This window comes from Camelus bactrianus, chromosome 27 (assembly GCF_048773025.1).
Source record: "Camelus bactrianus isolate YW-2024 breed Bactrian camel chromosome 27, ASM4877302v1, whole genome shotgun sequence".
Taxonomy (NCBI): domain Eukaryota; kingdom Metazoa; phylum Chordata; class Mammalia; order Artiodactyla; family Camelidae; genus Camelus; species Camelus bactrianus.
In genome coordinates this window covers 22379334-22405219 of record NC_133565.1, presented here as the reverse complement: position 1 = coordinate 22405219, position 25886 = coordinate 22379334, and the positions used below count along the sequence as shown (strand labels likewise).

Genomic DNA, 25886 nt, shown 5'->3' with positions numbered 1-25886 from the left:
TTTTACTTGGCATCATGCTTTGGAGCTTCATCCACGCTGTAATATGTGTTAATATTCTGTTCCTTCTTATTGCTGTGTTGTTATTCCGTTGCATGGATGCACCACCTTTCGTGTATCTGTTCACCAGTCAGTCGATGGACATTCGCATTGTCCCCAGTTTGGGGCTATTATAAATGATGTTGTTATTGACATTCATATGTGAGTCTTTGCGTGGGCATATGGTTTTATTTCTCTTAGGTAGATTTTAGGATGGAAGTGCTGGGTTCTTTGGTAAGTGGATGTTGAACATGTGAAGAAACTGCCAAACTGTTTTCCAAAGCGGCTGAACCATTTTTCATTCTTACCAGCAGCATATCCGAGTTCTGGTTCATCACACCCTTGTCGACACTTGTTCTCATCTGCCTACAGATTGTAGCTACTCCGATGGGTGTGGACAGGCAGCTCATTGTGGGGTGAAATAGGTGTTTATTCAGGTCCTCTCGCAGCTTTTCATACAGCCACGTGCGGTATGAATCTCTGAGAGAAAATGGGGAATAGGGTATGAACTTACTTGCTCTTAAAATTCTTTTTTTCCCCCTTAAATGAGCATATTAAAAGGCCTAATGTTCTGCAGAACACATTTTGGAAAGCATGAGATCATTTGATTATTATATTATTTTTAGCTTTGTTCTCTGTGATATTTAATTATGAACGAGTGTTTACCGCGCGATGATTTCAAATCAAATAGCATAGACGCAGAAGTTAATAGAAGGTAAACATTAAAGGAGGATGCTTAAGAGATTCGCGCTGGGACATTTTTTGAGAGGCAGTGATTTCCACAAATAAGTAAATGTCAGTTTGTTTTTCTCTGTTCTTGTTCCCCCAGCCCAGCCCAGATGGGCCCCACGTCTCAAGTGGAGCTGGGCAGGGCTCAAGCTGAGATCCTGGTTACATTTTACTTATCAATCCTCAGTCAGTTGGCAATCATAATGACAACAACAATGATAATAAAAAATCAAATTTATAGAGATCACATCTGTGCCTGTCCCTGGGCTAAGCCATCTTCCTGGATTATCTTCCCGAATCCTCACAAGGACCCTACAATGTAGGTCCTGGTTTTACAACCATTTTGCAGATGAAGAAACTGAGGCACAGAGAGGCTCGTAGCTTGCACACAGATAGTAGGAAATGGCAGCGTCAGGATTTGAAACTGGGGCCTCGGACACCAGAGGCTGTGTTCTTGAACCACTCTGCTGTGTATCCTACCACTCCTCCAAAAAGGCAGATCAGCCCCCAGAAAGATTTTCATCTGTCTTAATTGTCGGATGCTGGAAAGATTTCCAGTCCAGGATTTGCCTCCTTGGAGTCATTATGGTCCCAGTCACCCTTGCTGCTCCCTCTCATCTGACAGGCAGTGCATCTCTTGTTCTCCTGTGAAAGTCCCTTGTGTCCATCCTGTCCCAAGGCCACCAGCTTTGCACAGGCCCCTAACTTCACCTCTGGACTACTAACACACACACACACACACACACACACACTTCTACCTGGTTGAGTCATCCCTAGGTTTTCACTTAAAAACCAAGATGCACGTCCCCACCAGGAAAAGCTCTCCAGATCCCTGCTCTGAATGCCGTGCTGCCCTGCACTCTTCAACAACAACCTTCACGGCTCCGCTTGCTCAAAGGAAAGTTCCCAGTCCCTGAGCAGGGCATTCAGACTGATTGCTATTTACGTCCCCAGTGTATCTTCCGTAATTCCCCCTTCTTGGATCATCTGCTGTGGGCAGGTGCTTCACTGCTGCCAAAACAAACCATTCCTGCCTCTGGCCTTTGCTGCCTGTTCCCCAGCCCGCAGCACCTTCCTCTCCGTTGTTGCTTCTCTGAGCCCTTTCCTGCCCTTGGAAGTCCCCTGACCTCTGGGATGCTTAGCAGCAGACCAGCCCATAGTGATCCCTCCCTCCCCTGAAGCCCCTGGGAGAACCTACAACCTGTGACCCTGGTCATCTGTCCAGCCTCTTCAGCCTCAGTCTTCTCTATTGTAAACTGAGTGTAAAAACATTCCCTGCCTCGTACAGTTGTCTCGGTTGGAAGAGGTCAAGCACAGGATAAACTTTGCATTGCACCTGGCTCAAAGCCACAAGCCAAGTGTTCAGTAAATGAAAGATAATATTGTTGATAATTAAGATTGTCATTTTTATAACTGTATGATACTTTGTGTTCTTTGACTCTCTCATGAGGGGTTGACCTCTTGAGAATGGCGATCAAGTCACGTCACATCTAATAAAATGCATTAAGCACCAAAGATCCTGGGGAATGTTTGTGGAGGATGGGCAAACAGTCTTGAACGTGGGAGTCAGAAACCCAGTGTCAGTCTTAGCTCTGCAGGGAACTTGGTGTGTGACCTTGACTTGTCTCCTTGAGCTCCCATCCCCTTCCACCGTACATCATCCCTCACGATCTCTTTGAAGCTGGCTTCAAATCCAAGCCCTGATATTGATTCTTTGTGTTGATTTGGGCACATTCTTTAATCCTCTTGGTCCTCAGTTTCTTCGTCTGTGAAATGGAGAGAATACTCTTTCTTCACTACTGACTATGAGGATAAATGAGGTTGGGCTCATAACCTGCTCACCTTCAGTTGGTAGCTGCTCTTCTGGTTGTTTTGTTATTGCTGTGTAGTTGATAAACAGTAGACTTGCCAATGTTTTTGAATGAGTTCTCCTGGTGCCACCAGAACAAAGGACTACAAGTTGGGTGGCTTAAACAAAGAAATGTATTGTTTCTCAGTTCTGAAGTTTAGAAATCCAAAATCAAGGTGTTGATTTTGATCAGTCCTGATGAGGGTTGATTCCTTCTGAGGGCTGAGAGGGAGGATCTGTCTCTCCTAGCTTCTGGTAGCCCCAGGCATTCCTCGTCTTGCAGATGTCTCGTCTTGTCTTGTAGATGTCTCGTATCCTCCCTGTGTCTCCTCAGCGTCTCCCTCTCTGCCTGTCTGTCTCTGCGTCCAAATTTCCCCTTTTTAGAAGGTCACCAGTCATATTGGATTAGAGCCCACCCCAATGACCTCATCTTAACTCAATTACCTGTATAAAGACATGTTTCCAAATAAAGTCACATTCAGAACTACTGGGGGTGAAAACTAATACACCTTTTTGCGGGGCGGGGTGAACCATTCAAACTATCACATAGAAGATTAATAGTTGCATTCTCTAGAAAATGCTTTGCTGAAAAAAATAACTTGACATTTCTCAATGAAAGAGGAAAAAAAACCCCCACAACCCTTGACAGCCATTTCTCCTGACTCCACAAAGCCTCTGCCATACACAGCAGTTCATTTAACTGGATCAGATGAGTAGAATTCGTTTTGACAAAGATCTGCTTCTTTCCATAAAGCAAGTCCCAGGACCTTTGCCCTGAATGGTATTTCCCACATGTGCTTCTGGAATTGCAAATCTATCACTGCTGGTTCCTGACATTTTTGCAGAACCCCCATGATGGAAATAACACACCAGATCTCAGGCAGTTGGCGTTCTTTCTCCGTTTTTTTATAGCACTCTGCATAACTCTCATGCTGTTTACATGTGATTTATATTCCTCCTGTGCTCCCTAAATGGATATAATAAAAACAGATTTAGAATATTAATCTGCCATGGTTCCGACCAGCATGGTCTAATACAAATTTATTTACTGGGGATGGTGAAAAATCTGAAAGGATAAAGTGAGAATCAGTTCTCAGTAACTATTTTTTGATGATTTTTACCACACTGTTTCTCAAAGCGTGGTCTACTGGATTCCTCGTGGAAAGTGCAGATTTCCTGCTCCGTCCCACCCCGTCTGCAGGTTCAGAGCCTTTGGTGGGAGAGATACTGGGATTTGCATTTCTCATGAGCCGCTCTTGCGCTGAGTGGTTCTGGCCCACCCTGCGTTTGAGAACCGCTGGTGTCTGGTACGCCCCAGTAGAAATGCGTTGGGTTGTGGGAGGCGAATGAGTTCCGGAGCTGGAGTCTGTCCAGGGCTGAGGGCGAGCAGGACCAGGCAGGCAGGTGTGGTGCAGAGGGTCCGGGGATCTGAGGGCAAGGAGAGGGTGAGTGTGTCCAGTCCGCTGTGAGGTGGGTCTGCTGAGCCAGGTGAAAGGGCAGTGTGGGTTTCAGGTGCAACAGCAGCCCGTACAGGTTGATGGAGTGGGTAACGGCAGATGGGTGGAACTGGGGAGTGCGTTTCTGGCAACCCCAATGAAGAGCTCTGGAAGCTGCAAGAGTTGAAATGGGTTAAGGTGTGTGGGAGGGTCCTGACCTCCACCCCGAGGGGCTGCTCAGTGAGAAGCTGGACCTCAGAGCCACTTGGCGAGCCCTGTGAAAACTCAGGTTTCTGAGCTTGAACTGGTCCCTCTGCATGCCTTTTAGAATCTGTATTCTAAGGCTCCCCAGGGGCTCCAATGTGACAGTCCCTTGGAACAGCATTTGGGAAGCACAATGGCCACAGAAACACTGACTTTGGGGATCAGTGGACATGGGTTGAGTCCTGGTTCTTTGACCATGATCTACATCTGAGCCACAGTTTCTTATCTGTAAGATAAGGATACATTTTTATTTCTTTTTTTTTTTCTGATTGTTGTCACAATCAGGGGTAAGGCATGTGATACATTTCACAGTTCCTGGTGGCCAACGTCCATCATTAAAGGGTGGCTCTGGACCTTGTGAGCACCGAGATTTTACAAACGTAATTAGGACGGGGTGTGTTGGGCATAGGAATCGACAGACGGACCCAGTGATTGGAATTGGGATAGAAAGTAGGGTCTTGGCTCTGACAATACTGGGTCCTGGTTTCCAGAATAGGAACTAGAAAGAAAAAGAGCAGCAATGACATCGAAGCTTAAGCAAGCAGGTCAGGCCCTGCCCTAAGCACTTCATGCACAACTTCTATGAGTTAAGTACTATTATCTCCCTTTTACAGATGAGAAAACTGAGGCTCAGAAAAACATGTACATGATCACACGGCTCTTATGTGGCAGAATCAAATTTCAGACACGAGCTTTCGAGCTCTGTGTCTTCAGACACTGTTCTTGCCTATTTAAGGCAAGTACAAGGTCACAATGGCCCTGGGAGCACAATGCTATGTCTCCAAAGTAAGCTGGGCTTTGGGGAAAATGGTCCCAGGAGTTTCTTTGCCGTACATTTCTAGATGTAAGATTGTACAGCTGCTTCCAACAAAGTTAGAAAAGCTGGCATTCTCATAACAGACGCTGAGCTGTAATAAACCTGCACTGTTGCCAAAAGCTTGATAAATTCTAACAGAAAACCCATATCACAGAATTGTCTTGTATTGGAAATCTCTTGTCCCCTTTACATTTCATTTCTATGTAAGATTTGACCCCTTTCACGGGTTGATCAATGCTTCCTCTCTGACCACCGCTGTCTCTCCCCTTGTCCTCTGGCTCATGGATTTAAGGCTCATTTCATTTGATGGGAATCGGATGTCTAGTTAAGATTTCCTCCACTTTATATGGGAAGCACTGGCATTAGTAAATTTATTTGTTTAATTCTGAGAGTATTTTGTCAGAATTTCTGCATTTCATACCATTCTCCTCTTTCCTTTCTCTGTACTCGCAGGGCATCACCTTCAGTAGCAGAACAAATCAGGCCAGCCAGCCAGCTGCCAAGCCCTGTGGGCTCCTCATCAAGGAAAACAGCTGGACCTATTTCTAATCAACGTCTCCCAGCACAACACCTTTGGATCGCTCAAGGAGACCAGACCGGAATCTGAAACTTTCCAAAGACTTCCAGTAAGACATCGAATGCAGAAAGATCCTTGGGTTGCCTCTGAAGACATTCGCTCTGTTTGAGACACAAAGGGGGAGAGAACAGATTCACTTTCACCCAAGAAAGTACAGGCTACATTTAAACCTCTGAACATAAACATATAATGGATGATGTTTATTGAAACAGCCCAAACCTCTATCACAGTGCAAGGGATATAGCTCAAGAGGCAACCCGGCAGTCCCAGGACCAAGGAATGGATGACTACAAATATCAGGACCACTACGAGGGCTATGGCCCCAGTGATGGCTATTATCGTGGAAATGAGTCCAATCCAGAAGAAGATGCACAGAGTGATGTTACAGAAGGCCATGACGAGGAGGACGAGATCTACGAGGGCGAGTACCAGGGCATCCCTCACCCGGATGACATCAAGACCAAGCCGACCAAGATGGCGCCCTCCAGGGCAGATGGTCTTCGGGGCCAGGAAGACCTGATGGCGGAGAGGATGGAAGATGAGGAGCAGCTGGCCCACCAGTACGAGACCATCATTGATGAGTGTGGCCACGGGCGCTTCCAGTGGATTCTCTTTTTTGTTTTGGGCTTGGCCCTGATGGCAGATGGGGTGGAAGTGTTCGTGGTGAGTTTTGCCCTGCCCAGTGCAGAGAAGGACATGTGTCTGTCCAGTTCCAAGAAGGGAATGCTTGGTAAGTGGAAATTTTCAAAGATCGTTCTCTTTGTGGCATTAAAATGTGAAGGAGAAAGAGCAGTAAAAATTGGATAGCACCTGTCAGTGCTGGGCGTCTTAAATCTATCACAGTGTCCTTGCAACACTATCATTTAAATCCATTTTGTCATTAAGGTATTTTTATCTCAGAGAATTTAATAGGCATAGGTTTACACAGCTAGTAGGTATCAGAGCTTGGATTTCTACCCAGATCTGACTCCCAAGTTCTTTTTTCCAATTTTTTTTTTAAATTGAAGTATAGTTAATGTACAATATTATATAAGTTACAGGCATACAATATAGTGATTCACAATTTTTAAAGGTTATGCTCTTTTTTTCCCAAGTCTTGTTGCCTCCTTGAGCATGTGATTTCTCTTCTTCGTATTAAACCATCTTCCATATCCAAATGACAAATACGTGTTGTGTGTGGCAGGCCAGAGGTCTCTTTCACACTGTCCTTCTTTCTGTGTCCTTCCAGAATCCGATAGCATCCGCGCCTGGTTTCTCCTGTGTCTAAGCATTAGTGGGCTGAATGCCTGTGCCTTGGCGGTGAGCGCCGGGCTGAGCGCACCCGCAGAGGTCCCTGCAGGCTGTGAAGCACAGATGGATTCCGCAGGATGGGGGAGCAGCTTTGCAAATCAATGATGAGACTAGCATCCTCGGAGCCAGACATCAGCTCTCAGGGCTGGAGACAGAGAGGAGTTTGTGAAGTTAGAGAGAAGATGGGCATGAATAGTGTGGCATAGAAGAGATTCATCAAAATATAGACAAGGGTTTGTCTTGGTCATTAAATGTCCTGCAAAACATACCCATTCTCTGCATTTAGAGTCCATGCAGTCGATTGTCTAGCAAACATACAGTTACCGAGAACAGACTGTGAGTCAGGTTTTCACTCAAGACTGAGTCATAGTTACGGCCCTCAAGAACTCAGAATCCATCTAGCAACTTAGTTCATTCATTTAACAAATATCTGTTACCTGTTTACTGTGTTTTAGTCTTTGTGCTCAGGCCTCAGGGAGGAAATATTGAGCAAGGCAGGTGTAGTCCTTGCCTCTCAAAGAAATTACATAAAGCAGGACAAACAGGCATTAACAAACGCAGGGAATTGTTTAATTACTGTAGGGACACACGTGCTATGAACCGCTTTGTGCCATTCTGGTCCAATATCTGCTTTAGAGCAAGGATTGGCAAGCATTTTCTGTAAAGGCTCAGAGAGTAAATATTTTCGGCTTTGCAGGTCCACATGGTCTCTGTCACCACTATTCAACTCTGCCTTTAGCACCAAAGCAGCCATAGACAATATGTAAACACAAGGGCATGACTTTGTTCCAATAAAACTTTATTTACCAAAAAAAAAAAAGTCAGCAGGCTGAATTTGGCGTATGGGCTATAGTTTTTTTGCCCCCGATTTAGAGCCACAGTAAATAAGATTGGGATATAAAACAAAGACAGCATCTGCATAAAGAATTGTCCCTGGGGGGTGGTTTAAAAATGATGTTATCCATTCCCACTTAATTAAAGGGACATTTAAAATGATGAGAACTCTGTCAGATGTGGCCGTCAGGGAATCAAAAGAGACCAAATATGTACAAACAAAAGAAATGATTTGAGAAGCAAGATATCACCCAGAGTTTTTAAACACTAACAAAATTTTATTTTTTTAAATTATTTTTATTATTTTTTTTATCAACAGAAGTTTGTGTTTAAGTTTCAATAGATTTTTTTAAAGGGTAAAAAACAAAATAAAACAAACCCCAACCTCCTGACCAAACCAAACCATCCCCAGTTCATCTAAACATTTCCAAGGTACTATTTTGTGTTCTGCTATTCTCAACTGAAACCCTGGGTCCATGTTGGTCCAAATTGGTACTGTTAGCAGTGATTTCATGCCCTCTTGGTCTCTCAGCCACCCTGGTGCCCAGCAACCCCATTAACAGAGCTGCAGCATGGTTATAGCTCCCGCTGGCTCCCAGGGCAAACGCTGGGAGTGGAGGGAACCTGGTCCCAATCTGGAGAGCCCATGTGTGTGCAATTTTGCTTTCAGTGTTTACCGTGAAGATGCTATGACTCAGCCCAAGAGGGGCAGGCAGACCCCTGAGCAGAGATGGACTCCCTATACACTTGTGGGCCCCCTTGATGGTCAGGCAATGTGTCTGAGTGGATCCAAGGAGGCAGATGACTGGAGGGTCTCGCGAGGCCAGCTTTTCCTCGTGATATCTCGTGTCAGCTGCGTAGTCACTGTGGTGCTTAGAGGACTTTTATCCCATTTGTACACATCAGGAAACAGGCTCAGAGAACTGCATTTAATGTCAGGTGGTCATTGCTGGGGCTGGGATTTTAATTTCAAGGTCTGTGCTTGTCCTGCTGCACCATACTGCCCTCCCTTCATGCATGGTCTTCAGGACGGAGGTCATGACCTGGGGTGGGCATTCTCTCCATGTCATCAAGCACCCCATAGGTTGCTTGAGCACCGTGATTTGCCTCTAACAGAGAGATAGCATGGTGTGGGGAATAACGGTGTGAACACTGGTGTCTGGCCACTAGGGTTTGGCAGTTGGCTATACCTGCCAGTGACCTTGGGCAAGCCATCACTTCTTTAAAGATCGGGTTTCCCATCTATGGAATAGGGTAATGATCATTTGTTGTGAGGATTAAGTAAGATAAAGCTGATAAAGCAATCAGTGTTCCACGCCTGCTGAGCAACTGTTAGCTCTTGTTATTCTGTGTTATGACAGTCTCCCTTCAGCATCTGCAGTGAATTATAGCTTCAGGGAGATAACGCAGCAGCAGGGACGCTGGAGCCGGGTGGCCTGGGTTTGAATCCTTGCTCTGCCAGTTCTTAGGAGGGGGACTTGGGGAATTACTTAGTGTCTCTGTGCCGTGGTTTCCTTCTCTGCAAAATAGATGTGCTAATGGTATCTACTTCCCAGGGCTTTTGTGAGGACTAAATGAGTTTAGTGCATTTAACTTGACTTGTCATTTCAAATGACCTCGAATTGTTGGCATCTCAAAGCCTTGCTTCCTTCTAACCGGGGTAGCACCAGCTATTGATGACACTTTGAACAAACCTGCAGCATCCTCCTCTGCCTGCACTTGGTCAGTTGACAACAAAGTTTTCCCATAATTGTCAAGATATCCCTTAAGCTGGAACAGCAGGCAATTTCTAGCACATACTGATCCAAAGAAAGAGAACCTCATTTTTAGGCAAGAGTTCCACTTTTGCCTTCAGAATTTTGATTTCCTGGAAGGGTCTAGTTATTTTATTTTATTGGCTGTTAGTTTGTGTGCCATCCCCAGTGGGAAGGCTTAGGGAGTCCCACACTTCAGACAGTGACTTAGAGCCTAACAGGGAACCCCTGGGCCTTGGTGTCTGTGTGAGCTAAGGGAGGACGTGGAGCAAAGCCAGATGGGGTGGATTCATTAGAATAAATTGCACATTGAGTTTCCATAGCAGCTCAGGGACGGATGTATTACTCTGCTTTCATGAACGATTAACCTTTAATTGTTTCATATGCAGATTCGAGGTGAGAGCATCAGGGCAGATCATTTGATTATGAGCCACTTTTTCTTTAGCCCTGAATTCAGAGCGTCAGTTCCTGAAAGGAGGGGCCACTCTGTACCCTAGAGCCTGGCACAAAATATGTGCTCAATAAATACTTACTTACCATCCTGGAAGCAAGTACTCATGATGGTGAAATCTACCCCTAGGACTTTTCATGGAATCTTTTTGTGTTTGATTTGTATCTGTTGTCCTTATTTATATTTTTTAGATCATAAGTTTCTTTAGAATAGAATGAAAGCCAGGGGTTCCCTTAACAGTGTCTACACTCATGGCCATGTTTAGGAGTGTGGACTTGAGTCCACAGGCAATGGAGAGATGTTTAATGGGGAGCTAGTAAATGCCTTTGAGAAAGGGAGTGGTAAGGAGGTACCTGTGATTTAGGATGATCACGCTACTCCAGTGATTTTGGTGTGGGGAGTGGTTTTAGAGGAACAGAATCTTAAGGATGAATTTTCTGAATTGGTTCTGGGGTTTCTGCAGTCAGCCCTGTAACCTGGTTAGATTTAAAGACACTGTTTATTGACTCTATTTCCAGTCGTAAAGAGAGCACTGATCGTTCACGGCATCTTGTGGCACTAGAGATATACAAAATGACATCATGTGGTACTCCCAATCAAACACTTATAAGAGGTAAAGCTCTAGGTGACCACTGCTGTCAAACTAACTTTTGTCAAATTAAAGAGTATGAGCTTGGCTGGTTGCTCCTGATGGTCACTGACAAAGTGGGGAAAGAAGCGAATGAGCTCAGGGACTCAAATTCCCAGCGCAAGCACTGCATAAATGACCCGAAAGCTTCTATGTCTGCCCTGAAAGAGACCTTTATCTCCTGAGATTGTTGATAGCCAAACCCAGAATCTCATCCTCTGAGGCTGAATTGCAATGCAAATTGAATTCCTAGCCTCGCAGGGTGTCTACTATTAAAGTGAGAGCATTGATGGGGAAGAAATGGGATCCTGGAAGCCGGCATGGGGATGTGTGGGAAGGCCCTGATGAAGCTGAGGACACTGATCTCCGAAATTCTGTTGAGTCTTCTTGGCCAGTAGAAGCATCCTCTCCACCCCTGTATTGAGGGGATTAACCTTGCATTGATGAGGAAGCTGCAATGGCCTCCCACGAGGCAGTTGCCTTGGGAGACACTGTGTTTTCTCCTCAGGACCCCCACCCCACCCCTTTTTCCTTCTGGACTTGTAACTAGACTCAAGTCCCAGCAGGTCCCTAAAAGTGAGGTTCAGAGTGACCCATAAGGAGGTATGCTACACTGCAAAAGAACTTCTTGATTTTTCTAATTTACACAGGCAGAAATTCAGGGAGTAGGCGTGGGGATGGATTCAGGGTGTGGGATAATGGTGGAAGGAACATAAAGTAGGATTGAGCCCCATTGATTGATATGGACCCACTAAACAGAGATTCTGCATTTAACATTGGAGATTGGGTAGTTAGAAAAGGCTCTAGAAGTTTGGTTGGTTGATTGGCTAAAACATGGGCCAAAAGTTGGCCCAGAGTCAATGATCTTGAATGCCAGATCTGCCTCGATTTATTGTAGTGGAAGAGAGTCAAAGGCTTAGGGAGATTGGAATGTTAAGAGTGGATTTGTCATTTAAAGCCTACTCACCTGCCTTGGGAGGACACACTTCTCACCATGACTGTGAGAAAAAAATTTGCAAAGGGACCCCCGGCATCCTTGAAGGGCTCTGTGAGCACTCTTCTATGTGGGGCAGACCTCACAGTGGGGGCTTCAGTCCCTGAACTGAGGAACCTAAGTGCAGTGGGAATACTTGGGTCCTGGGGTGGCAGGGGTCAAGTGGCAGCACTTAACCACCAAAGTCAAGGTGGATGTGTTTAACGGACAGCAGAGCCAAGGCGTTGATCAGAATAGCCTGAATCTTGGAAACTTGGGTATTCCCAGAAGTGAGATGGATAGGAAGCTTACTAAATTCTTATTTGATCTGCATAAGCAGAAAAATTCCAGATCAAGTGAACGAAAGTTGAATTTGTCTCATAAAAATAAGGGCATGTCCCCTCAATCCATTCCCAGCTTTGAGCCAGTTTATAGAGCCAACATCTATAAATGAAGGGGAGGCTGAGTCCCCTTGGGGAAGGATCCCAGTGCACAGTTTCTCTTTCTCCCAGTCTTCCCCCAAGAGACCTGCAGCTTTTTGCCAGAGTGACTGCATTGGGGAAAAGGAAATAAGCAGACCTTATGAGGATTACTGGACACTGGATCTGAATTGACACTAATTCCAGAAGACTCAAAACACCACTGCGGTCTGTCCGTCAGATTAGGGGCTAATGGAGGTCAGGTGATCAATGGAGTTTTGGCTCAGGTCCATCTCACAGTGGGCCCAGTAGGTCCCCAAACCCATCCTGTGGTTATTTCCCCAGTTCTGCAATGCCTAGTTGGAGTAGACGTATTTGGCAACTAGCGAAATCTCCACATTGATTAAAAATGGATTTTCAGAGACAGAGATCAGAGGTGGGAGACCTGGCTGAAGTTCATTGGAATAGTCCAAGGGAGAAACCTGCAATTCTTGGATATAGAGGAAATAGTAGAAATTGTTTGAGTGTTTTGACAAATCGAGATTTTTATATAAAGCTTTAAAGTATCTCTGCTGTAAGCACCATTTTTTCTTATTTAATTTGTGCAAGGAAGTAAACAGACTGACTTACGCAAAGAAGACAACCACTCTTAACTTCAAGAGATTTACATTTTTATACAGCTGATTGTATTTTTATTATAATAAGAACAGTGAATTCATAGTCACAGGGTTGGCTATTACAAAGCTGATGAGTAAATTCAATTTTCTGTAGCAAACATACAATGAATAAAAACAATTTCCTGTACAACCAATGAACCCACCAACCAGCTAATCAACTACCAGCATTGTACTCGTAAGATTAAGAGTTATTTCACAATTAACCGTGGGGGTTAAGAAAAATTTTGCAAAGAGATCTTCTTAAGACAAAACCCTTACTTTTATGATGTGGGATCCAGACTGAGTATGGATTTAGCTTTGAGTGAGGCACTTTTCCCACCTGTCTCCAGCTATTTTGTGTTTCTTTTGTGTGTCTTTCAACTGAGTCCTACCTCAAAGGATAGAGCCCACCTCAGTCTGAAAGCCCTTGTGTCAGCAACTTCTAATTATTAACTGCTTGTTCAAATTTACGGGTCCTGGATTTCTGCTTTGGCTTTATCAAGGTTGAGTCAAAGATATGTGGTGCTTGTATGTGTGTAGGTTTTGGTTTTACATGGAGGGAATAGCATTGACTGGAGAGAGAAGGAGAAGAAGAAGGAGGAGGAGGAGAAGGAGGAGGAGGAGAAGAAGGAGGAGGAGAAGGAGGAGGAGGAGGAGGAGGATGAGAAGGGAAAGGGGAGGACGATGGTTGGGATATTTGCACGCAACTTGACCAGCGTGAAAAAGTGGAGTCGGACCCAAAAACCTTGTTTGTGTTGGCGCAGGGTTTTAGGGATGATCAGTGACCTTTTACTGACCCTGTGAGTGGTCAGAGTGATAATGCCCAGTTTGCAAGATGAGGGCAGAGCTGCTTGGAGACTGTAAGAGATGCCTGCAGTCCCTAAGGTAGTTTTCTTGTCCTTTGCTGTCACTCATTGCCACTCGTGTCCACTGTGGGTTACTTCACAGTAATGGGGTTGGAAGGTTTATTTTCTCATGTACAGATTTCTTCACAGAAAGCAAAGGGAACGGATGCTAAAGGCTCAGTGACTTCCCAGTGCTGGTACAACCTCTGTTACCTTTCTTCTAAACTAAAAGCAACTTATACTGATTATACTACCACCACCAAGAGTTTCGATTTGATAAACTCTTACCTTGCATCCATTTTATACATGACGTTTCTGATCCTTATAACGACCTGCAAGGGAAGCATTATTTTCACCACTTTACAAATAGTCCCTAAGAGTTTAAAGTAACTCGTCATAACTAGTTAGTTGAAACCAGCTGTATCTGACTTCAAAATCTATTGCTTCTCCTTTACCTGGCTGTGCCACCTGTAGAAGATGTTTCCAGGTGCCCAGTACATATGTAACCTTGAGCCAGCTTTTATGCAAAATGCATCACTCCAATAAGAGGCAGTTGCCAAGTAGGCACGAGGCCTCCATCAGAGGGCTGGAGTTTATCCCTGTAGGTGAGAGGGTGATGTAGCCCACATCCCAGCCGGCTGGACCAGAGAGGCCAGGTGCTGATTTTACCCCAGGCAATGAAATTCCTGCAGTGACCCCCGAGGCATAGACTCTCAGCCCAGAATAGGCTGTCAGGGAACTGAAGAGCAGTACCACCATCCTCCCGTGAAAAGGGTCCCAAGGGATGCGCCATCACCCTGTACGGACCAGAGCAGCAGAGGCACAAAGGACTGCCTCCCCCGCCCTCCCATCCCGCCAGGAACCACATCAGATGATGGAACACTCACGCCCAAAGTGGAGTTCATGACTGTGCAGCTGTAATGGGTCTTTGTAGGCCAGCGGGTGTAAAATGTCTCTCTATTTATAACTCTTACGCAGTGCAAGCCTGGATGAGTTGGTTTTCACTGTGCAAAGGATTGATTTAGTTTCCAGAGAAGTAAGCTTGAAAGTTTCAGATATTAGCAGGGCAGGGAGGAGGGAAGGGAGAGTCAGATAGATGGTCCTGGAAATGTAATAGCCTTTGACATGCCCCATGGGGTCCGCTGAACAGACTGAATGTGAACACTCTTCTCTCTGTGGGGACTGGCCCAGGCGGCTCAAATGTGCAGAGTGAGCACCTTCTCTTTCAACAATGGAGATTTTGCTGACTCAGAGGCGTGCATCGGTCTTCACTGGGGATGTGCAGGAATAGCCCAGAGAAGTCGCGTCCTTTCCTTGGCCTCTCTGCTTCACCTCTCCTTGGGTCCTAGGCAGGGAAGTCTTATCCTTTGAAGGACATGTGACAACAGATTATAAGGCATAAGCCATTACTTACCACATTATAGAATCATCTAATATCAGATGGGGAAGGGGTAAAGGAGAACTCCTGGCACACCTTTTGTTTCCAGTTGGAGGAAACTGAGCTCTGATGAGGAAGTAAGTTGGTCAAGGTCATGTGCTCCGAAAGTGGGACCAGCGACCCTGACTACTGGCACAGAGCTCTATCCTCTACATCGAGTTATCTCACTTTTTGCTCTAAATGAATGATTGTATGAATCAATCAGGTGATCATTCCTCTGTATGATTCCTTTTTCAGGAGGCACTATGTGTCTAGGATGCATGCAACTGCTGGTAACAGTGACTCTAAATCATGAAGATGCTTATTCTTTACTTATCAAGATTTCTTACAGTTGGTGGTTCCAGGGCTGGGTCAGTGGTTTACTGTGATGTCAGGGCTTGAGGTCTGGCATTTGTGATTCTCCTTGCCTTTCCCTCATGGTCACAAGACGACCACCAGAGCTCTAAATGCTACATCCTCCCATGATAGCTTTCCAAGCAGGAAGTAAGAGAGATGGTGGCAAGAAAGTGCCTCTTCTTCAATGTTCTCTTTTTCACTGGGCACAAAAATATTGGCCAGGAGCCTCTGACAAACATCCCTATGTATCTTTTTTTGCTCTCCCTGAATTGTATTCACATGACCATCTTAAATTAACTATGATTCATCCTCGGGTTGGGGGTGTGTGTGTGTGTGTGTGTGGCAATTTCTCTGAGCACAGCTAACAAATACCTAACAAAAACTACACTTCCCTTAACAAGGAAGAAGAGGGAAAAAGTTTTGTTGGGAGTGTGACCAACAGTGTCTATCATATGTGTAAGTGCTTTGCAGGCGGACTGTCTGACTTTATAGTCTGGCTGTGTCACTCACTATCTCACCTTAGATAAGTCAGTTCACCTCCCTGAACCCTGGTTCTTTATCTATAAAATTAAGATATTATTAGTGACTACCTCTCAGAACTATTGTGAGGCTTAAATAAGAGAGCGCACATCAAGGGCTCATCACAGTGCCCAATAAGGACCCAATAAATATGACCTTGCTTTGTATTTTCTTTCTTCATTTTACTGAATAACTCTTTAAGGAATCAATTATTTATTGAGTGACTCATTGATGAATGACATACAAGTCCCTCTTTCATTTTAGAGGGAAACAGACAATAAGTAAGGTGGTTCTCCACCCCTCTTCCCAACCTCCATCCTTCTGTTGGCAGGAACAAAGGGAGCTCCAGAATTCAGTGTGCTCTGGGTAGGTCCTTCAATACTTCTCCCCCCCCCCCCGCCCCAGACTGGTTTTGAGACCTTCAGGACTGTTGTCACGACCTTTATCACTGTGTGTGTTGTCACCATGAGACGTCCGTGTCTCCCAAGAAGTTCCTTATCCACCCAGACTTTCTTCCCCGTACAGCTCTGTGCATCCTTTGTTTTTTTCTTATCTAATCCTCACTCCTCAAGGTCTTCTCTTACTGTCATTTACCTTTCTCGCTTCCCTGAGGACATTCCTTAGCCCTGCATTCTTAGTGGGTGGCTCTTTTCTTTCTCATACTCCACATCCTGTACCATAGCTCCTCTTAGCTCCTCAGTAACACACCAAGACCATTCGCCCTCCCTCCTCTCTAAAACATCCCTTGCTTGAATCTCCTGTCATCAGAGTGTGTCACCCACCTTGTTGCAGTCATCTACTGACCCCCTGGTTCCTTGAGGATTTTAGTTCTAGGTTTACTGTCACCATCCAACACTATTTCCATTACAATTCTTGATGATTTCAGTAAGCACTTTCCAGTACCCTAGTGAAAGTCCTCGGCAATTATGTCCCCCTTCTAAGTCTCTTACTGTCCTGGTCTTACTCCAGCTCTTATCACTGTCAATAACTCCAACCCCTCCACAATCCCAATGTCAAGTGCTCCTGTCTTTCTGGCTTACTCTGTCTAGTCCTCTAGCTTCTACAATTGTTCAACGTCATGTACACCTACAGCCTTTTGGGCTGTCTCTTACCACCCTCTTGTCCTCACCCCATTCTTCACTGAACTTAAGCTCTGTGGACCAGAACCAGAACCATTCCCTGCGTATGCCACCAATTTCCTCGTGCCTCCCTCACTTTGTTGTGTTCCCCAGTTCTGTTTACACCAACTCTTCATCAGTCTGTCCCTGTACCCTGTAGCTGAACATGGCTGGTGAGATATGCACAACGTGGTTCACTGGCCTCACTTTAAATTCATTGTCAAGACCCTTAAGGGGACCCTTATGCTGCCAGACATCATCCTTCGTTTCCCTGAACCATTCACTTTCCCAGTCTCCTTGATGGCTGTTTTGTGCCTTATCTTCTATTCTTCAATTCCCAGGCCCTCCTCCCCATCGTTACCCTCAGCATAATGAAGTCAGTTCCTCTTCCACTGAGAAAACAGAAGCAACCAGAAAAGAACTCTCACAGCTCCTGCCACCACACTTACCTTCCTAACTGCCTCTGTGCTTTCACCTTATTCCTGTTGCCATGGAGGAGCTGAGAGGCTCATCTGTCCTCTCTTACACTAGATTCCCATCCCCTCTTACCTACCTCCCCAGAGCATCACTTTTGTAATTCCTATTTTCCTCCTCCTCATCTAGTTTTAAAAGTCTGTATGGAATCATTCCCATCAGCACACAAACATGATACATGATTGGAGTTTCCCCAATCTTGACCCCATGCACGTCTTCTCTATTTCTCTGTTCTGTTTTCAGTAAAACTCACAGAATCTGAGTCCTCCCTTCCCATCCTCATTTACATCCACTGTGAGCAGGATTTAGTCCCCAACACTTTAGAAAACTGTGCTTGTCTAGATCACTAGTGACCCCTGCTTGATCAATCCTGTGGTCCGTTCTCAGTCCTCAGCTTTCTTGACCTGTCAGCAGCAACTGTAAGAGCTGACCCCTCCCTTCTCCTTGATACGTTTCCCTTAGTGGACTTCTAGGCTATCCCTGCCTCCAGTTTTCCTGCTGTTCCACTGGCCATTCCTTCTTATTCTCCACTGCTGGTTTCTCTTCATCTTCCTGACCCATAAACATGGGAACATGTCACTACTCAGCCTAGAATCTCCTCTCTCTTGCCACTCACTTCTTCGGAGACCTGATCCAATCTCTACTTTATATACCATCCTCTCTTGACTTTACCTCTAAAATCTACCCAGCCACTTCTTACCACTTCCATTGCTATCCATCATCCCACCCCAAGCCATCAGTATTGCTCCCCTCCCTTGGGATCTAATGGTCTTCAAACTGGTCTTTGTGACTCCACCTGTTGGAGGGAGAGGCCACTGTGGGTGTGTGGTCAAGGAAGCTTTGGCCTGGAGTATGGGAAGGAGCCACATCTGAACAAAGAATGTGCTGGATGGAAGACCAAGCAGTGTGAAGACCCGATGGGGAAGAGCACAGAACATCACTATCCAGGGGGTAGGCATTACCTGATAAAAAGGTAAAGAGAAAATTAAGGTTAATTGTCATAGGAATAGAAAAATTAAGATATCAGACCTATGAGATACATTTTATGTCAACGAAAGTGTGAATACTCACTTTCCTAACATACTAATATTTTTGTTTATTTTATTGAAGTATAGTCGGTCTACAATGTTGTGTTTTATATATGTGTGTGTGTGTGTGTGTGTGTGTGTGTGTGTATAAATTCCTTTTCATATTCTTTTTCATTATAGGCTACTAACATAGTAATACTAAAACCTGCACAGATCTACACTGAATGAAAATAATTGTTTGGTTAGTAGAGTGTTTTAAAAAGCAAAGAATTTTATTTAGAAATCAAATTTCTAGTTCTTTTTGAAACTGTAGGAATAGGGTATATTTTCTATAACACAGCAACTGGCCGAAGTAAAGTATGGCTGCTTCCTTTAGATGGGTGTGTATCCCTGGTCCCTCCTGTTTGCTATTAAGTGTGCCTTCTCAACTTGACTCATTTGCATTTACTGCCCCTGTAGGCACCTGCTTTTGAAATCCTGGGCTAAGAGGTGAAAAGATTTCATCACTTTGGATATTTGAAAGGATTCACAAGACTCCTCTGAGAATAGTCACGTAGGCTCTTATTTAAAAGCAAAGGACACAGTGGAGCAGAGAGCGTGTAGGCAAGCACTGGGGAATCAAGAGACATCTAGGCACAGTCCTCAGGGTCCTTGGACCTGTCTCCAGATAAAACCACCATGACCTGTGCAAGAAATCTTCACTATGAGAGAGCTCAAGGCAGAAGTTTCCAGAGGGGTTTTCTTGTCCTTCTGGTTGTGTGGTTGAGCCAGGTTGACTAAACAGTTATGCCTCTGAAAACCATGAGTGAATGAACTGGCCCTAGGGATGGCCAGGGGAGTTTCAGACTTTAAACAGCACATCACAGTCTCATTGTCTTTATCTTGGCCATGAGGCAGAGCCAGATATCCAGGTGTCCCTGGAGAGAAAGATAGATCTTTTCCAGTCCGGTTGTAAATCAATTCTATGGTAACATAGAAGGTAATGTTCTTTGAAGACAAGGCAGCCTGTTCAGAGTCACTGTACCAAAAAGACATCCAAATTCTGGAAGGTCGTGAGTTTGACCTCTGTCAATAACGAGCCTCATCACCTTCTGATGCCTTGATGGGAAGCTCAGCCCTGTGCACCCCCATCCAACCGTCCCCCACTACCCCCAGCCATCTGCTTGTTCTAAGACTGCCAAGCTTGGCTCCCACCGTCTTTCCAGTTACCAGCGTGCCAGAGTTCTTGCTGTGGCTCTTCTCTGACCCCTGCCCTGCTCCACCACTTAACTTGTTTCCACCTCTTTATTTCTGCTATATTGTGAGGGTTTTTGAAAACAGAAGACTGAGATTTATTTAATCTCTATGCCCCTTTTCCATACATACTTATATGTAGAGAATGGGGCTGAGCAAATTTCCTTGGTAAAGAATTTGGTTTCCTGTCTTGATTTTTTTTAATTGAAATATAGTTGGTGTACAATATTATATGTTACAAGTGTACAATATTGTGATTCACATTTTTTAAGAATTATACTCCATTTACAGTTATTATAAAATATTGGTTCTATTTCCTGTGTTGTACAATATATCCTTGTAGCTTATTTTATATATAATAGTTTGTACCTCTTAATCTCCTTCCACTTTATTGTCCTATTGTCCTTCCCCTTTAACCTTTCCCCAATGGTAACCATTAATTTGTTCTCTGTATCTGTGAGTCTGCTTCTTCTTTTTTTTTACTACGTTCACTAGTTAGTTGTATTTTTTAGATTCTACATATAAGTGATATACAGTATTTGTCTTTCTCTGTCTGACTTATTTCACCAAGCATATTACCCTCCAAGTCCATACATGTTGCTGCAAATGGCAAAATTTCATTCTTTTTTATGGCTGAGTAGTATTCCACTGCATATATATACATTTTCTTTGTCCATTCACTTGTTGATGGACTCCTCTCTTGATCTTTTATCTGCTACTCCTATCTCAGCATCTAGCTTTCAGCCAAAATCTGCAACTAATCAGCCCTATTATGATTCCCCTGGACTGGTCCTAGATCTCATCAGATACATTACTCTACCTTCTAGAAATGACCACAGTGTCAGCCACAATTTGGGCTTTAGTAGAGTGGTTGAGGGATTGCTGAGTCTCAGTGGGTGACGACCATATCTGAGATGCCCACAGTGCCCAGGGGAGTCATCAGAGATGTCACACCTCTGCTGGCTTTAGCCCAGGTGATACCCCCTCTCACCTGCATTGAGAAGTACCAAAAGGAAATCTCTGCTTTTCTGAGATGTCTCTAGTGTGGTCATATGTGAATAGGCAATTTCAGGATTCTCACAGCATCTTCAAGGAATATTTCTTAATGATTCTTGTTATCAGCTTGAGAGAATATTAAGGGACATGTCAGATACCCCGTTGCCTCAGGGCTAAGCTAAGCCCTGGGCAGAAACCTCACTAGTGTCCTGAATTTTTTTCTGTTACAATTGCTTCTGCCATGACTGTGGGCCTGTCTCCCACTCACCAAAGGCATGGCGAGGGATCTGAGGTCTGGGTATCCTTCCAGACTTACTGTTTGGCCCAAAATATTACCTTGTGGCTTGAGCTTAGTTATGCATTACCTGGGATGATAAAGTCTCTAGACTTCCTTGCAGGGTCTCTAATTTCCCATAAGTATGGTTAGACAAAGAACGCTTTCCTATCCTTCCTAAACCTATAGGTTTAAAGCCCCATCCTTTCACTATGTTGCTGAAGCGGGGGGCTCTGTCCCTCAGAGTCCCCAGCCCACCTGCAGACCCCTATATCTGGGTCTGTTGGCTACAAGCAGAACCTAGAACTTCCAGGAAGGATGATTCTGCTCTTCTGTAGGGTCGTGTCTTCTCTTGAGCTGAAGAACCAAGCGTGAGTGAATGACCTGTGTCCTCAGACAGAGTGACAAATGCCTCCAGCCCCGGTGTCCTTGAATAGTGTTGGTGCATCTTTTCTCATGGACCACTCCATAATTTGGGGCACTGATGAATCACCCAACAGTAAAGCTGGATTTCTTCCCATCAGATATTAGAAAATTTTACTTAGATATTTCAATCATTCTGATCAGAGAGGAAAGCTCTTAACCTCATCTGTTAAAGGATTAATACTTCCCTCACATGGTTGGAATGACAAATTGGAATTTTTACATACATCACCTAGCAAAGTACCTAGCACATGGTAGGGTCTTAGGAGGTGCTGATTCCTTTGTCCCTTCCTTTCTCCTCTCCACACTTGTTTCCAAACATCTTATGTGACATTTTGGAGAATTCCAACTTTCAGTAGACCAGGAAAGTTAGCCTGCTTCCAAAGATTTGTTCACTTGAGTTTATTGCACAAAGTGCTAGAAGAGTCCAGTACGGTGATTGGCAGGTTGGTTTCCACTAGACAGATTGTTGAAGTGAAACCTTTTCTGTGCTAAGCACTGAGACCCAAAAGAAAGTACTTACTCATCGCAGAAGTTTTCAAGCATCCGTATGTCCTATAAACAAAGCACTTGGCCAACTTACCCAAGGCGTCTGATTTCATAGAGGTGTGCAGATGCATACCCATGACCTAATACCAAAGTGAGGCTTCTCTGGGGGGTTCCCATATACGTTCAACAGTTACCACATTTACCACCTTTTGGATCTCTGACTCCCAGGCCCTAGTCCAAGAGAACATTACCCTTCAAAAAGGTAAATTTGGTTAAATAATAAAGAAGTGGAATACAAATAGTTCCACTGAGGGATGCTGATTTTTATTCCTGCAAAGCATATGCATGCAGTCAAATAAATATTGGAGTGGTTGCAGGAGAAGGGAGCTCAGAATCCTCCCAGGATAATTAATGCACTTAATTTCTAGGTATTCAAGCAAAACAAAAATGTTAAAAAGTGCCTTCTTTGTCCTTGGTTAATTGCTAAATTAAAGAAGATTATCATGCAGGAGCCCTTCTTTCACATCACACATAAGCCAGCCAAGCCAGCCCAGTCTGATTGTTTATCTCTTCAACTGCTGCCTCTGGCGCTGAGAGGGTGTATCCTGTCTGTTGTGAAAAGCATCTCTAGAGGTGGTGAGAGGTTGATGATCCGTACCAGCTCTCTGGAAAGAAATTCAGCGCTGTGTCCCAAGAAGCTCTTTGACCTCATGATTTCATTTCTTGGAATCAATTCTGAGCCAATAATCAGCAATGCAGACAAGGACATATGCACAGAGATGTTCTTCGCTGAGTTATTTATCAAGTGGAAAAAACAGCTTATGAAATTTCCGTTACAGAATGGTCTCAACCACGTAGTTGTATGCGTACAAATACAAAGAATAAGACATACTAATAATAGCTGTCTTTGAGTGGTGGTAGGATGGCTCGTTTTGGCTTTACCTTTTATACATTTGTAATGTATTCTTCAGTTTTTTCGGCAGTGGATATGAATTATTTTAATATTATTTTGTTTATTTCTTGGAAAAATATTACTGGAGAGCTTACTGTGTATCTTTCTCTGCTCTGGATGCTAGAGACGCAGGGCGAGCTCCACTCAGACAGAACTGACAAAGGTCTGTCCTCCATGAGTTTGCCATTAAAGGAGTTTGACAAACGTTGAACCCATAAATATGTAATAGCAATTAGACATATGTGACATGAAGGAAGAAGTATGATGCAGAAAGACCAGGATAACACAGGGATGACAGAATAACACTGGGGGCGAGATGGGGTCTGCAAACTATGGCCCACGGATCTGTGGCCTGTATCTATTTTTAAATTAAAAAAATTTTCTTTTGGTGGGGAGGAAATTAAGTTTATTTACATATTTATTTTTGCAGGAGGTTCTGGGGATTGAACCCAGGACCTCGTGCATGCTAAGCGTGCACTCTACCACATGAGCTATACCCTCCCCACCCATGTTTTTCCATTTTTAAGGGATTATAAAGAAAAAAGGGAAGAAGACTATGTCACAGACCACCAGGCATCAGCAAAGTAAATTGTTTGCAAGCCAAATATTTATTCTCTGATCCTTTATAGAAAAAGTGTGTTGAGTCCTAGGTTGGAACACCAGGAGATGACATTTAATCTGAGAACTTAAGAAACAGAAGAGTTAGCGAAAAAAGAAATACCTCCCCCACACGTCTTGTTAGAGGAAACTTGAAAATATTTTAGTCAAAGAAAGCTTTATATTGGAAGCTGGCTTCCTTTTCAGGTAAGGAGAGAGGGAGGTGCACTTAAAGGGCACGCTGCTATAAATAAGCTTCTTCCGCTAGTCTTGATTCTCTTTCCTCAAGTTCTGATATATGGTTGGTTTGATTTTTAAAATACCGCCAACTTATTTTCATCTTTCCAGTCTCAGGTCCCAGCCGATTCTAAGCCGCACCGCTCATAGAAACAGCGGCATTTAGCACATGTGCATTTACTTTAGGGCCAGGCATTCTGCTAGACATGTTCAACCCACTGTCCTACATAACCCCCTCACAGCTCTGCAAGGTGAGCACTGGTCTCTTAGAAAGGAGGAGCAAGGATCAGAGAAGCTGAGCGGGGTGCCTGCGGTCATGCTGCTGCTAGTCCGTGAGCAAGCGCTGTGACCGTGACCGACTTAAGTCTTGTGTCTCATGCCTTGTGCCTCAAGAGTGGGCTCTTCCTTTTATAGGCACCTGTTAGAGTGGGTTCCTCCCTCTTCCAAGGAAGGGTATTCCATTTTGTGGTGTTATCACCGATGGAAAGCCCTTCTCGTCCCAAAACATCCCCCTCCTTTCACCTCCATCCCCCCCTACCCTGCAAGTAGCAATCATGGCTTTTAATTACCTCCAAAAGCTCAGTGTTATTAGCGGGGACATTGCCTTAAAATGCCTCTGAGCACGTTGAATGCAATTGAAGGACAAACTTTCCCACTTTCTAACTAGTCCCTTATCTGCTTTACGCTGAAGTCATTTTTGATAATTCCATTGCACTCCAATTTTCCAAATTTATTGTCTTAATTTCTGCTGTGAAAGACAGATTTTAAATGAGTTCAATAGTACAGACATTTCTAATTCTCTTCTCTGTACATAGGCTCATTTTTCTTCTATTCTCCCTTCTCATGGCCTCTCAAGACAGTGCAGGGGGAGAAAAACTTCTTCCTTCTACCCTCCTAGGTTCAGTGCCTGGGGGCCTGCAAACTAAACTGACAAAAGACAGATTAACAAGAGAAAAGCAAAGAGACTTTATTAACATGCATGGTGCGCATACTCATGGGTCACTCTAGGGAGGGTTAGAATTTGGGCTTAGAAAGCATCTTCACAAGGAACAGTGCATTTGTAGAGAAATGACAAGACAACAAGGGTTTTAGATTCCCAAGAGTGGCAAACGGTGGGAAGGTAAACAGATGGGGCAAACTAATACAGAGTTCCTTTAGTAAGGTTTGTTATGCAGATGCTTCTTTGTGTTGTCTCTGGGTTGATAAGAGTCTCTCTGTGATTTAGAGTGTAAGCCTGCTTTTAGGCAAATGTGGGGGAAGTGGGAAGGCAAAGAGCTTTTTTTTTTCTTTTTTTGGAATCTGCTCTTTCTCAACTGTCTTCAGCTCAAAATAACCCTTCTATCAAAGTGGCATATTTGGAAGCCGTGTATTGTGATCCCTACCACAGCATTTTGAGAAGCTCTTCTTGTTCTTTCTAGTTCCTTCTTTGCTTTGGACAGCGAAGTTTGGTAGGAAAATCACCGGGCTCGGAGCCAGGAGACCAGAGTGCAGGGTCAGCAGTTCCTGGGCCAGCAGAGCGTTTCCAGGAGAGTCACTGACCTTCTCTGGGGCTCAGCCTCGTCATCTAGCACAGCTAAGGGACCGAGCTCAATGTCTGATCTCTAAGATTCATCAATCTGCCTCTGCATCTGGATCGGTCAGGATGTAGGTAGGCGACAGAAAACATACCAGTTATTGGAACAGAGAGAATTCAATGTGAAAAATTATTAACTGGCTAAGTGAACTTTTTGTAAAACGTATACTGAGGTGGCGACGGTAGGGAGCAGCTGCCACCCCTAGGGCTGTGGGAATAAAGGGAAGAAATTGGAATTATGATAACTTAGAGGCTCAGAGAAGGGGGCCCCTTGGAGCGAAAGCTCAGATCTCCAGAGAGGGGACCCTGGTTGGCTGGTACTGCTGTGGGAGGGGATGGAAGGCAGGAGGATGTCTGGTTCTGCTCATTGGATTCAGCTGTCGCTGTGGAAGGGAATTGCTGCTGCCAGGGTGAAGACGTGTTGCTCCGGTAAAACTTACAGGGACAGAAAGAACAGGTCCTTTTTCCTTCACCAGCCTTTAAGCCTCCTTTTAGTGCCCCCTATTGGCAGGACCTAGCAGGGAGCAGCCTGCAAAGCACACTGATTTGTAGACAAAGTAGGGGCCAGAAGGGTGGCTGCGCGATAATAGCTTAATAAGCATCAGGATGTTCATGGCTAAGATTGCAAACTGGTGGCCCAG

At 44.5% G+C, this 25886-nt stretch overlaps 1 protein-coding gene across 3 annotated transcripts in view; it reads left to right on the top strand.

Annotated features, from left to right (window-relative positions):
* Positions 1-25886, top strand: part of SV2B (synaptic vesicle glycoprotein 2B) — a 157736-nt gene that overhangs the window by 92315 nt on the left and 39535 nt on the right. For all 3 annotated transcript variants that reach the window (XM_010962924.3, XM_010962926.3, XM_074354006.1), the window contains exon 2: positions 5585-6438. In XM_010962924.3, coding sequence (XP_010961226.1) covers positions 5988-6438 — 451 coding nt within the window. In that variant the 5' untranslated portion in view covers positions 5585-5987. The remainder of the gene's footprint in view (positions 1-5584; positions 6439-25886) is intronic.